Source organism: Podarcis tiliguerta (genome assembly GCF_965153285.1).
Source record: "Podarcis tiliguerta genome assembly, chromosome: 3".
NCBI lineage: Eukaryota > Metazoa > Chordata > Lepidosauria > Squamata > Lacertidae > Podarcis > Podarcis tiliguerta.
Window position 1 is genome coordinate 55065813 of NC_139536.1, and position 14075 is coordinate 55079887.

Consider the following 14075-nt stretch of genomic DNA (forward strand, 5'->3'; position numbering starts at 1 on the left):
TGTGAAGCACAATTTCCCACCAAAAAAACCCACAAATAAAACATACAGATTAATCACACAACCACAACCAATACTCAGATTCTGTCTTGTTCTTAATTTGCATGTGTAGCTTTATTGTTTTATACCATTTAATTTAAGTAGTGAGGCATATTTTGGTCTTATGACTGCTTTTACCCAGTAACCAATCACATGCCACAGCATATTTATCATTTCCATACATTAGATGTAAAGCAGCTCTTACACATACAAAGTCTCACATTTCAAAACTCATTAACCAATTGTTAAAAGCAGAACTCATACACTAAAGTCCTGCTAATTTATTTCACATTAATGTGGAAATTGCACAAGTTAACTGACCTTTTGAAACTGCTTTTTAAAAAAGTCTACAATCAGTGCATGAAGGCAAACTTTCATGTTTTGTTTCAAACACCTGGATGTACTGTATTTTTCGCTCTATAACACGCACCTGACCATAACACGCACACCGTTTTTAGAGGAGGAAAACAAGGGGGGGGGGATTCTGAATTAAACAGTGGATGTATCATTTTTGTGCTCATGCTGTGGCCACAGACATGTGATGTGATGGTGAGTTTGAGGTAGCCCAATGCAAAAATCCTGAGAATCCCTGTGGATCTGTGCTTTGTAACCGTGTTTTTGCACCATTGTGGCCCCAGGCAACAGTGGGTGCGTGATTTTTTGGGTGCAGGCTGTAGCCATGGACATGCTATGTAATCTGATGGTGAATTTGGGGTGACCCAATGCAAAGATCCTGAGGATCCACGTGGATCCATGCTTTGTAACCACGTTTTAAGTGGGGAGGGAAGGAAAAGCACTCAAGGGACAAGGAGCACGAGAGGGGTGTGCAGAGAAGCAGCTGGCTAAGAATGCAGGAGAGGGGTTTAACGGGAGGGAGGAAAGGAAGGAAAAATTTTTCGCCCACACACCCACCTAAGCCAGCCCTCTCTTTCTCCCACCTGCATGTTTTCCAGCTGCTTGCGAGTCCCTAAAATGCTTCCCCGGACGCAGCAGCACCTGAGCACGGAGATCCTTTCTTTTCCCCTCTGCTTGCCTGGAGGGGAGGGGATTTGCCTGCTCTTTGTTCCGTTTGAGCAAACAGCAACCGAAACAGAAGTGGGTGGGCAATAAGACCCTGAGGCAGAATGCAGGAAAGCAACAGCTTCCTCTCACATGGAGCTCCCTTCTCCCTGATGTGCACGATTGGATTTTTGCCGGATTTTTGCCCTTGCCCCTGCGCTCGGGAGGGTCGGCTCCAGGGACCACACATTCGCTCAATAACACGCACAGACATTTTCCCTTACTTTTTAGGAGAAAAAATCTGCGTGTTCTAGAGAGAAAAGTACAGTACTACATATGAACACTTAAGTACTGGAAGCATAGGAACTAACTTCTAGGGGCCGAGGGCCCATTCGCCTCCCCAAATAAAATATTTGAGGGCGTCACACCCCTGCAAAGTTGATGGACATTGCCATTCAAATGGTGTGTGTGTGCCATGCAATGTGATTATGTGGGTCGGGGCTTACCTACCCCCCTATTTTATTCAAGTTGGCACACCTGACAGCAAGCATACCTCAAGGTTTGACAGGTGCGAAGTCACTAGCAGAGCAATCTTAGGTGGGATTGGAGGAAAAACATGGTAGATACACCACCACATCCCAAACACTGTTGGCTCATGCCAGCCGGGCTGAAAAGTGGAGAGAATGGTTTCTTGAAATTCTTCATGCCATCTCCAGGCTGGCACAACCGTGGGGCCCAAGGATACACAAGGCTTTGGCTCTAAAACTGCCAGTACCCCACCCCTGTGATACTTACCACTTCAGGGCTTATCACTGGAGATAGCTTCTGCCCACCTGGGTAGCACCCCTCAAAACTAGATGTGTGACTCAATGCCAGCAGAGTTAACTACAGTGCTCAGCCTTTAAACATTGGGGATGGGGTTAGAATTGTATACCTGCCTGATATTCAAAAGCTGTTTTTAAGACATGTGATTACTTGTTACTGTGTGGTTTAACAGAAGTGATTTGGAGTCCGTATGTATATCACTGAAATGCTGTGATAGGCTAGATGAGCACTAAACCATCTTACCAAAACAGAGGTTCTGGGCACAGATAGTTTATTTGCTCAGGGAGATGGGTGTTCAGCCTGTTCTAGATGGGTTTGCACTCGACCCTATAGGATAAGATTCAGTCTGGGTGTGTTTATGGATCTTGTGTCTTGTGGTACATAGTACCTTTCATTAGCTGTGAGTGCTGTACCAGCCATAGTCTGGCTTGGACAGAGAGAGCCTGGCTATTCTTCATACTCTGATAAACCACCCAGTATTGTTTACTATAATGAATTATATGTGGAACTGCATCTGAAGACTTGCATGATAGCTACTGATGGTACAGAATACAGCTACCAAACTACAGGCATTACAACATTAGGCTTAAAAACTTCACCAGCTGGTTTGTTTCCAAGCAGAATTCAAGGTATTGATGCAAATTTCCAAAACCATAAACCGTTTTGAATACTGGGTTCCTAAAGGACATCCACCAGCCCAACGATTTAAGTCAGCAAGCAAGCCTCTCCTTTTCATGAGAGGTAGATGACAACCATAGGGAAAGCCTTTTCAGAAAGGATGCCACATTTACAGAATTCCCTTTCCAGGAATACCTGCCCTGCCTGTTTTGTATTTTCAGCATCAGACAAAGATGCTTTTTGTTACCACAGGCCTTTTAAGCTCTGGACAATCTTTGTTTTTATCTACTTGTTCTACTCAATCTTACTTTTTACTATTTTATTCTGGGTTTGCACTGTTTAATTGTTTTGAATTGCTCTGGGAACCAGTTGGGTGAGGTGATGTACAAATATATCCAATGCTTATCTTGAGGGCTGCACGTGGCCCTCGAGGCATTTCTGGGTGACCCTCAGCAACATTTGACACACACACACCTCAGCCCTCACACTGCCTTCCCCAAGCCAGTAAAGTGAAGTGCTGGGCTTTGGGAGGAAGCCATGAATGCTGACAGGGTTCTAGAGTCCTCACACCTCCTTCCCACAGCTGGGAAGTGCTAACTAGGCTTTGGGAAGGAGGTGTGAGGACTCTAGGACTCTGCCAGAGCCTTGCACCTTCTTCCCAAAGCCTGGCTCCTTGCTTAGATGCCTATGGGAAGGGGGTGTGCGGCCCACGGTTTCCATGTCAAAGTAGTCTTGTGGCCCATTTGGTAAAGCTTGACTGCCCTGGTATGGGCACAAGGATGAGACCTGAGGCTACTACCTTATGCACACTTAAGTCCGACTAAATTCTGTGGGGATTAAGTCAGTATAAGTCAGTCAGTCTGAATGAAATACTTAATTTCAAGCCTTTTCAGATCCATTGAACTTATATAATAAAATTAGTGGTATCAAAGAAATGCAAATATTATGTATTAAACATGTATGTACAATGGAGCCTGACACTCCATAACAAAACATTATTAGAACTCCTTTGCCTATGGCAATTTTAAAACTCCACATCAACTTTCTGGAACCAACAAAGAATAGCTACACACAACAGAACTACACAAAACAGAATCTTCAATTTTAAATCCTATGGGCTCCTTACATTTTCTAACAAATAACTTTTTTCTCTAACAGCAAGCTTCCAGTAAATACATAAGTGCAGATAGAACAGTTTATTAGATCCTGGTTTGATTAAAATTTAGTAAGTAAAATATTCTGCAACCTTTTCTCTTAATATCATTACAATATAATATTTGTAACACCTAGCATTGTAGATGTTTGAAGCTTAACAGGAAAGGCAGTGTACAGCTACAGATCATACAGAAGAACACAAATAGCCTAAGTTGTTACAGGAAGCAATTCAGGGAACAAAAGCAAATTCAGCAATTTTTAAGTATTCCAGACCCATGCCTCAACATGACTGGGGGAAAATATCATAAGTATGTATTATAGCTGCAATCCTACATATTGAGAACTCACTACTGCAATTGCATTTCTTTCTATCTTCAGATATAAGGACACCTATTATTCAAAGCACTAGCAAGCAGAAGCATATTCACTTTGGGGCAGATGATGCCATTTATAGATTAGGTTAATTCTCATATGCACTATTGTTATTTGGATTTCTCTCCTTTTTAAAAAACACAAAAGGCCACTCAGCCAGTTCTTTTTTTTTTACTGCAGTTCTAGAGTCTCAGCACTCCAGTCGTGAACTGACATTTGACTACTGCCACAAAGCATCGAAGCAATAGCCACATGTAATCAAAACATTTCAACAGGTGCCAAGCCAAATGCATGTATTTTTGTACCGATTGTGGCCTATATATCTATACTGCCAACTATGGCATAGTACTTTTTCAGTTACTTATGACACCACTGGATCCCTTTTTTTAAGGGTTAACTCTCATCTTCAAGCCTTTTCCTCAGTACAACTGCTGATACATTCAAAAAATTACATATTATCTGGCCCGCCATAAACACCTACAAAAATGCACTGAAGAGTAAGCATATTTTATATTCTAAGCAAGGCTTAAGTAGCCACTTAAAATTGCTTATTATAAATATTGTAGTGCCAATTCAATCCTTTGAAAATAAATAAACCTCACGTTAAAAATAGTATTGGTCATTAACCCTAGCTGCTGTAGCTCTCCCCCCATCGCACCTTTACTTTCTTACCCTCAAATAAGCGTATCTTATTTTTGTTTTGGCCACCTCGTGGCAATTCCCTCCCTCCTATAACTGCTCGGGGGAGAGAACATCGCATGGAGCGAATGTTTGAAGATGCAGTTCTCGCTCCAGTACGCCGCCTATGTCGGTGCATTACAGCCCAAAGCAGCCACAGCCGACAGGCCCGGCTTCGTTTTTCCCTCTCTCCCCGCCGTTGCAAAAGAGCGCCCGCCCGCCCCGAGCCCGGTGCGGCCTGCGCTTACTGCTCGCTGGAAGCGGCGCGCGAAAAGGCGAGGCGGGCGGGGAAGGAGGCGAGGGGGGAGGGGTGGCTCCTGCTGCTGTTGCCGCCACAGCGCTCGTCGCCGCCTCCCCTCCCCCTCCTCTCTGCCTCTCTCCCCGGCGGGGGCTCCTCGCCACAGCCTCTCTGCTCCGCTCTCGGTCATGTGACCCTAACGTAACCGGACAGGAAAAGCCGCCGCCGCCGCCGTCTCCGACTCCGTTGTTGCTGCTGCTGCTGGGCGCGCGCCGAGGCGGCGGCGGGGGCTCCCGGAGAGCGCGAGCCAGGTGAGCTCCGTCTGCCCCCCCCCCGCATACACAAGGTGAATCGGGGCGGCGGGGGGGGGGGAGAGGGAGGGGGAAGCGTGAGCGGCGGCGGAGGAGGAGGCCGAGGCGTCCGGCTGCTCCCCCACCCCGCTCCATGCCCACCATTGTGCTGGCGGTTGGGCTAGGCCAGGTCGGGACCCGAAAGGAGGGAAAGGGCGGCCCGAGCACCTGAGGGGGATTTCGCGACTAACCGGCGGCGGCCTCGAGACGGTGGAGGCTGCTGCGCCCCCCCCCCCGGGGTCGGCGGGTGGGAAGGTCGCCCGGTCAGGACCCGAGGGGGGGGGATTTCTGCTCCCACCAGCCCTGGCCCGCGGGGTCAGCGTGAGCTGGGCTCGGTTCGGGCCCCTGGGCGCCTGCTTTCCCCGCTCCCTCCGGTCTCCCTCCCTCCCTCCCTCGGAGCCGCCGAGCTACGCAGCGGCCTTCCCCGCTTTTTCTCTCACCAGCGGCAGCAGCAGCAGCAGCAGCCCGGCCTAGAGAGGGGGGAGGGGCGGGCGCTGAGGCAGCCGCGCGGAGCGGGAAAGGGAAGGGGAGGGAGGGAGCGAGAAGGAGGGAGGGCGGGGGGGTTGATGGTGGGCGGCTCCGTCTGCGTCTCTTCAGCAGCCTAGGCGGCCCTGGCGACAGCGGCGGATCCCGTCTCTCGCGCGCCTTAGGCGCCGCAGCTCGCTCGCTCGCGCTGCTTACGTCGCCTCGCGCCGCCGTCCGTCCTCGCGTACGCCCCGCCCCCCTCCGGGAGCTGCGTGTACGCGCACGTGGAGACCTCGCGTCGCCGAGGGGAGGAGGAGGGAGGGCAGGGGGCGTGGCGTAGGCGGAGCTGCGGCTGCGAGAGCCCGGGGGCGCGCGCGATGGCTGCGGCGGCTTGGCTTTGCCTGTCCTCTTTCCCCCGCCCGCCCACCGACGGGCAGCCAATAGGAAACGCCGTCAGCACAGGCACCCCGTGATTCACCGCGGGAAGCGCCGGGTGAGGAGCTAAAAGGAAGGTTGCGGCGCTCCTCCGCTATTGGTTGCTGTTGATTTCTCTCCGTCCGGCTGTCGCCTATGAGCGCCGCCTCGGAGTCTCGCTGGCTCTTGTGGGTTGTTTAGAGAAGGAGCCGGACGGTCTGCTTCCTTGCCGAGCGAGCAGCCGCTTAGTTTGCAAAATGCTCCTTTCCCCCGCTTCCTTCCTGGCCGGGATGCAGACGGGATTTGCCACTTTTATTCGGCGCCTTCAAGCTCTTAAGTGTTTTATTTCGATAAATTCTGTTTGCGCGCAGTAGCAGACGAACCAGGAGCACAATCACAAGAGCCTCAAATTTTTATTTAGTGCCCCAAACCCAATGTCTTGGTCATCTTGGACTGAAAAACAAATCCGTTAAAGGGGGATATTTAACTTTTAAGTTATCACCAGATTCCCTGGGACTCCTTTGTTTTAAATCCAAGTGTTTCAGGTCCGTACATTGGAATAGCAATGTTGTTGTTGTTTAGTGGTTTGGTCGCGTCCGACTCTTCGTGACCCCATGGACCAGAGCATGCCAGGCACTCCCGCAGTTTGGTCAGACTCATGTTGGTAGCTTCGAGAACACTGTCCAGCCATCTCATCCTCTGTCGTCCCCTTCTCCTTGTGCCCTCAATCTTTCCCAACATCAGGGTCTATTCCAGGGAGTCTTCTCTTCTCATGAGGTGGCCAAAGTTGTATTGGAACCTCAGCTTCAGGTTCTGTCTTTCCAGTGAGAACTCATTTGCATATAACACTTAATCCAAGGATCTGAGATTCACACCATAAAAATACAATATAATTTTAAAAAAACCATACATAAAAACAACAAAACCTTTCCCTTCCACAAACACATTTAAAAGAGTATAGGATGTTAAATAGCCAAAGGCATGGTGGAAGACGAATGTTGTTGCCTGGCGAGAAAAGACCTGTTTTTGTGTTGCTGCCCTCTAGACATCTTGTGGAGGAGGTACATGCAGAAGATCCTTAGAAGATAATCTGCAGGTCCGGGTAGGTTCATATGGAAAAAGGCAGTCCTTGAGGTATTGTGGTCTTGAGCCATTTACGGCTTTATAGGTCAAAATCAGCACTTTGAATTGGACCTGGAAACTAAATGGCAGCCAGTACAGTCAGACAAGGAGTGCTGTAATAAGCTACAACCATTGCCCCGGTGAGCAACTTGGCCATGGGATATTGTTAATAATCTGGGGTGCAAGACAGCCTAAAAATCCAGATCAAGATAGTGCCATAATTTAACTAAGGTTTGATGTGTTTAATTTGGCTTGCGTTACAAATTATGTGCTGTGGGAAGTGATGTATTCTAAGCATCAATGATTACTGTGGGTAAGCCACTAATTAAATTAGGCAGTTTCCTGAAGCTGTGTGGGGAAACCCAGCCAGATGGGCGGGGTACAAATAATAAATTATTATTATTATTATTATTATTAAATCAGGTCAGTAATGCTAGCCAATCAACAAGTGTTGATTGAAAAGACTAATTTCCTTGTTCAGGTGAAGGAGGGGAGGGGCATAGACCATTTGAAGTTCAAAGCCTCAAAAGAGATGTGTGAAAAGTTAATCCCCTTTGAGGTAGGTAAAAGGTAACGGTAAAGGACCCCTTGGCAGTTAAGTCCAGTCAAAGGCGACTATGGGGTTGAGGCCAAGGGAGCCAGCGTTTGTCCACAGACAGCTTTCCGGGTCATGTGGCGCAATGCTTCTGTCGCAATGGAACACTGTGACAGAAACCAGAGCGCACGAAAACACTGTTTACCTTCCCGCCACAGTGGTATCTATATATCTCTTGCACTGGTATTCTCGACCTGCTAGGTTGGCAGGAGCTAGGACAGAGCAATGGGAGCTCACCCTGTCATAGGGATTTGAACTGCCAACCTTCTGATCAGCAAGCCCAAGAGGCTCAGTGGTTTAGACCACAGTACCATCCATATCCCTTTGAGGTAATTTGCTTTAGCATAGCAAAGGAGGGACCAGAGCTGAGGCTAGGAAAGAAGCTCTGAGGTTAGGGCTGGACTGATGTAATCAGGAAGCAGAAAGGAACTGCTAAGCTATGTTGTGCCCTGCAGTGCAAGATAGGCTGAAGAGAAAAGATGGTGCTGAGCTTATTGTTGTTGCTGCAATGGAATAAGCTGACATGTTTTGGGCTGCTGCTGCTGCTGCTGCTGCTGCTGCTGCTGCTGCGAACTTCCTCCATTGTAGGCTCCAGGTTGTATATACATTATGTGTAAATAAACCCGCTTAACATCATGAAAGAAGGATGGAGCTCTATTCAGGCACTGGCTGGGTTCACAGTTCCCCCCACATCACGTTTTTTTGCGCACGCACACACACATCATAGTCAGGTCAAAAATTATGAAACCAGTATGGACTTCAAACTGGTTTTGGGCAATATATTGCCCAGCCCTAGTGACATTACACCACCTGTAACCTCCCCCTCCCAACTCTGCTATATACCCTGAGCTCAGGAACAGGGTCAATCACTGGCCATTGTCTGGTAATTGCATCTTGATTGCACTTTTCCCCAGGGCAATTTCCTAATGTTGGGCATGTTCCCTTCAATACTTCAAATATTATCTAAATTTTACCATTTATTTATTTCTAACATTCACTAGCCCTAGCAGTTATGGGTGCCCTTTTACTCCCAAATTATGTTTACCCCAGATCTGTAACAGTATGTTTGAGGAAATTGTTTTAAACAAGTATATTTGCTTTACAGAATTTAAAAGATGGATTTAGCCAACCATGGACTGATTCTTCTGCAGCAGCTCAATGCTCAACGGGAGTTTGGTTTCCTGTGTGACTGTACAGTTGCTATTGGTGATGTTTACTTCAAGGCACACAAATCTGTCCTTGCCTCTTTTTCCAACTATTTCAAGATGCTGTTTGTTCATCAAAGCAGGTACAGAAGTTATAAAATAATACACTTTAAAAATGGCATTTAGTTAAGGTAAAATAGTCTGAAGGAATTAGAAAGTGTTCAGGCAGCCTAATGTGAGTTGCTTTATAAATCACAATAACTAAACATCCAGCTTCATCCACAAATCAGTTAACCCGATTACAGTGCTAATCCCGTGGATTTCACTCCTAACTAGTTTGTGGATCAAGTTCATGAACTGCTGCCCTGAAGGTATATATTCTGGAATAAATTAGATCACATTTTGCAGATATATATATATATATATTGCAGCAGTAGAAGTAATGCCAAAACCATGATAACAGATTTATTTTATTTATATGAACATGTCTAGGATTGCATTATTGTATACTTAAAATTATTGGATTATTGTAATCCTTCAGAAGCATTTTATCTTCCTTTTTAATACTGTTTTGAAATTTCTTTCAGTGAATGTGTCCGTTTGAAGGCAACTGACATACAGCCAGATATTTTCAGCTATCTCTTACATTTGATGTACACTGGAAAAATGGCACCTCAGCTCATAGATCCTGTTCGATTGGAGCAAGGAATAAAGTTTCTGCATGCGTTCCCGCTTATTCAAGAGGCTAGCCTTGCCAGTCAAGGAAACTTTACACACCCGGAGCAGATTTTTCCATTGGCATCTTCATTATACGGTATTCAGATTGCGGATCACCAGGCAAGAAATTCCACAAAAGCAGCCGCCACAACTGACAAACCTGTTCGAGGACCAAGGCCACAGTCATCAAGAGCAAATCAAGAACAGATGCATGAAGCCACCCAACTGTCACAGATACCACCACCACCGCTGCCTCAAGTGCCCCCAACAAATATGTCCACTTCAGACCCATTACAGCCTCCATTGTCTCCTGAACTGGTTTCTACTGCTCCTCATCCTTCTCCTCCAGGTGATGAAAACAACATGGAGGCCTCCTCCTCAGATGATCAGCCTGCTTCTCTCACAATTGCGCACGTCAAGCCAAGCATTATGAAAAAGAACGGAAGCTTCCCCAAATACTACGCTTGTCACCTCTGCGGTCGGCGATTCAATTTGCGAAGTAGTTTGCGTGAGCATCTCCAGATTCACACAGGGGTGCCTTTCTCATCAAGCCAGCACGGGGAAAGTAGCGTTCCTTTATCTCTTTGTAATAATGCTCCTGAAAAAGATTCTATGGAAGTTGCTGAAGCTGGAATGATTAGCGATAGCGAGCTGCAGCAGATCTCGGATTCGCCCATCATTGATGGACAGCCACAGTCTGAAACACCGCCACCCTCTGACATTGCTGACATAGACAACTTGGAGCAAGCAGATCAGGAAAGGGAAGTTAAAAGGCGGAAGTATGAGTGTTCCATTTGTGGGCGCAAATTTATTCAGAAAAGCCACTGGAGGGAGCACATGTACATTCATACCGGCAAGCCTTTCAAGTGCAGCACCTGTGACAAAAGCTTCTGCCGGGCCAATCAAGCTGCTCGCCATGTATGTCTAAACCAAAGCATGGACACCTACACCATGGTGGACAAGCAGACTCTGGAGCTTTGTACTTTTGAGGAAGGCAACCAAATGGACAACATGTTGGTACAGACCAACAAACCCTATAAATGCAACTTGTGTGACAAAACGTTCTCCACGCCTAATGAAGTCGTCAAACATTCGTGCCAAAGTCAGAACTCTGTCTTTACTCTAGACGAGGATAGATCCATTTTGCTAGGTGGTGGGGATGCTGAAACCACAGAGAGTGACCATTCGGTCTTAGACTCTATCAAAAAAGAACAGGAAGCAGTGTTGTTAGACTGACTGTGAGGCTCATATCATTATTATTTTTTAAGAAAACAGTTTGTCTTACTCATTTTTACTAAACCAATCCTCCTCCCCTCCCCACAACCATAACTACACTGACATGGAAGGAAGTCTGGCTCTGTTCCTTTTTCCAGCAAAAGTATAAAATTAATAAAGGGTGTTGTATCACATTATAACAATTGATTTTAACCAAGAAGAAAATGTATAAGGGTAACTCAGCTAACTACGTGAATAATGCTAAAATGCATCTGTAACATACTCTAAGCGAGTTCTAAGACTGTTTCTATATATATATATACTTGAATGCAGTGAGATGCAATGTGAGAAGAAGACAGAAAGGAAACTAAACATGTTCATTAAACTACAATATTTTCTCTCAACAAATAGCATTTTGAGGGAATACCGAAGATACAAAATTCTCACGGTTACACACCTATAAGCTGTGTAAAGTTGTCATTTTACAAAAGCTTGGAAATTCCCTTAATGAACCAAGAACACTATTTTAATCCACATGATTATTGTCAAGTGTTTGTTTCCAGGTAACTTCATTGACATTATGTCCATTAAAAATGTATTATTAAGGCTTGACTCCAAGCGCAGTGACTTGGTAGTCAACCCCACTAACTGCAGTGGGACTTAAAACTTCCAGATAAATGTGTTTAGGACCAGATTTTGCTAAAATAGCAGTAATAATGTGATGGCAATCGTTTTATATGCATAAAAATGTATGTATGTGTGTGTATGTACTTCAGGTAAATGCAGGTAAAATGTGTGCATGCACCCTTTCCAAACCGGCCACTGCTTGTAACGTCTCACAAATTGGTCCTTTTTAAAAGCATATTTACATTTGAATTGGTACAGGGTGTATGCATTTTTTTTTATCCTGCTGACTAGTAATTGATAATGATGAACAGTGCTATCACCCAAAACGTGAAGGAAATAAGAGATTAGAAGAATTGTACATAGTGAGCCCTGTGCTAAATGTGGGAATAATAGATTTGAGCCTTTATAGTGTAACTGAAAAAGGAAAACCATTGTGGCTTTTTTATTTTATCAAAGCAGCAATCTGAGTTTATGTGATTAACATGTAGGAATTAAGGGAAAGGAAATCTGGTCTTAAATAATATTTAGCTACTGGCATCCTCTTGTAACATAGCAAATGGTATAATGATGAAACTGTATCATGGTTGGTTTTTAAGTAACAGTGCAACATTGAGTGGAAAGCTATATATTCTTTATGTTCCTTCAATTTGGGCACCAGTCAAAGTGCAAAAAGAAATAAAGGGGACACAGTGTACATTCAAGTTTCTGCTCTGAATAGTACCGTATGCAAATTGAAAATCAAGTTGCTGATTTTTATCTTTTTAATATATAAATATAATAATATTCTCCAATAGTATAAATAACCTGAGAGGAGGGAGTCCATTGAAAGGTCAATTGTCCTGGTGGGAAAGTTTCAAGAAACAGAGGCATTCCACCAGAAATGGGGGCAGTGTGTGTTTTGATGGGGGAGAGAGAGGCAGATAGAAATCTGCTTTTGTATACATGTTTTATTTGAGTATCATCCTATTTTGTGTCTAGTTATGTTTTCCAGTTTGTAAGTTTTTATACATTATTTTATGGAATAAAAAAGGTATAAAATAAAATTTGATTTTTGTCAAGTCAAAGGTGATTGAATGTGAGCTGATCATACGTACCTGCTGTGCAGATCTTAGACATGGACTCAACATGCAGCGTGAGGCTGTTTGGAGGCAAAGCAGCAGGAACAACTGATGTGGGAAATGTGTGTGTTTGTGACAGGAACGTCTATGCAGTTCGTGATCATGGGCCTCTTATGTCCCCAAATTAAGGCCTGTCACTGCCCAACCTCTCTGGAAAGGGACACAGAGAATGTAACTGTTCTGTCATGGGCCTGTGCTTGCATCAGATCAAGAGTGTGAAGGGATAGAATCGAACTATAAGGCTTTCTCTTTAAAAAACTGAAGGACTAGAGGTAAGCATGTTCTTAAATAGTTATCAGATTTCATGACTGCAGCTCAGAGTCCACAAAGAAAAAACATGTAGTCGCCATGTTTAAACAAAGTTCCTGATCCAGGAAGCTGCATGTGAAAACCTATAGAGAGTGTGTGTCCCCACTGTTCCTACTCTTTACTCCATTATTGTTTGCTTGGACCCCAGAAATTTAAAAAGCACACTGCCTCACTCTCGTGACAGAGCCCCACTCCAGAAAATGTCAAAGCTAGCCTGTGTGCGCGCTATACCAATTCAGACTACAAGGACATGTGCTGCGTGTTTAAACCAAGCTCCCTTTAGGTACAACAGGGAATAAGGGGCTCGTTGAGCCCATTCCTTGCTGTGCTATTTATAGGAAATAATTTACAAAGTGGCACAATAAAATACATGTTTTACCACCTGCAATTTCAAGTGGTACAGGTTGGCTGTTCACCGTAAGGGGCTACTCAGACCCACACAGCTTCACTGAAGTCAATGGCACAAATTACTTGCTGCCTATTAAATTCCAGACTCCATTTAATTTATAAAGTGCTGGCATTAACCTTCACAGCTCTGTAAAGAGTTTGGGGCCTGGCTACTTAGAAAGATCACCTGTACCTCTAGGCACCTAACCTTTTAATCAGCTCTGGTTCACTGGTGAAAGAAGTTGGTACCATGATGGCTGTATATCTGGAATGCCTTCCACAGGCTAATTTGAACCCAACCCTTTTTTGATGCACTCTAAAAGATCGACTAGAAGTTTATTTAAAAAACCTCAGAAAGAAGTCCCACTGATTTCAAAGGGTCTTAACTTAGATATATGCAAATGATTGCTACCTAAGGGTTAAATTCAGTGAAAAGCCATGGAAAGTTACTTGTAGACTTCCCCAACCCCTCTTTTCCCCTCCCCAAACCTGTTGACAGTTCAAGGCACTTGTGGCACAGTGAAGCTTGTGGAGGCGGTGAGATCTAAAAATCAAATGGGGTTCTTAAGAAGACACTTTTTTGGGGGGGTGGATTGGGATCAGGGACTGACCACATTGAATTTTTCCCTAAATTCAACCCTAAATCACCATTTTAGCTGGATTGGGTCTGTACGTTTACCTTTTGGTTCG

General features: G+C 45.1%; 1 protein-coding gene across 2 annotated transcripts; it reads left to right on the forward strand.

Annotated features, from left to right (window-relative positions):
* Positions 1–1380: 1380 nt before the first annotated feature.
* Positions 1381–12614, forward strand: ZBTB2 (zinc finger and BTB domain containing 2). 2 transcript variants are annotated; one of them, XM_083435035.1, is made up of 4 exons: positions 1381–2070; positions 2114–5232; positions 8973–9155; positions 9600–12614. In XM_083435035.1, exons 3-4 carry the CDS (start codon positions 8983–8985, stop codon positions 10963–10965), a joined length of 1539 nt encoding a protein of 512 aa, XP_083291161.1. In that variant the 5' UTR covers positions 1381–2070; positions 2114–5232; positions 8973–8982; the 3' UTR covers positions 10966–12614. The 2 variants fall into 2 exon arrangements, with proteins under 2 accessions (XP_083291161.1, XP_083291160.1); XM_083435034.1 differs by lacking the exon at positions 1381–2070 and having other exon boundaries at positions 4987–5267.
* The last annotated feature ends 1461 nt before the right edge of the window (positions 12615–14075 follow it).

Bases quoted from the DNA above. Each gene is read 5' to 3' on its own strand.
- ZBTB2 (XM_083435035.1), top strand. From the start codon at position 8,983: ATGGATTTAGCCAACCATGGACTGATTCTTCTGCAGCAGCTCAATGCT. The intron at 9,156-9,599 runs GTACAGAAGTTA...AATTTCTTTCAG, and splicing joins CTGTTTGTTCATCAAAGCAG to TGAATGTGTCCGTTTGAAGG.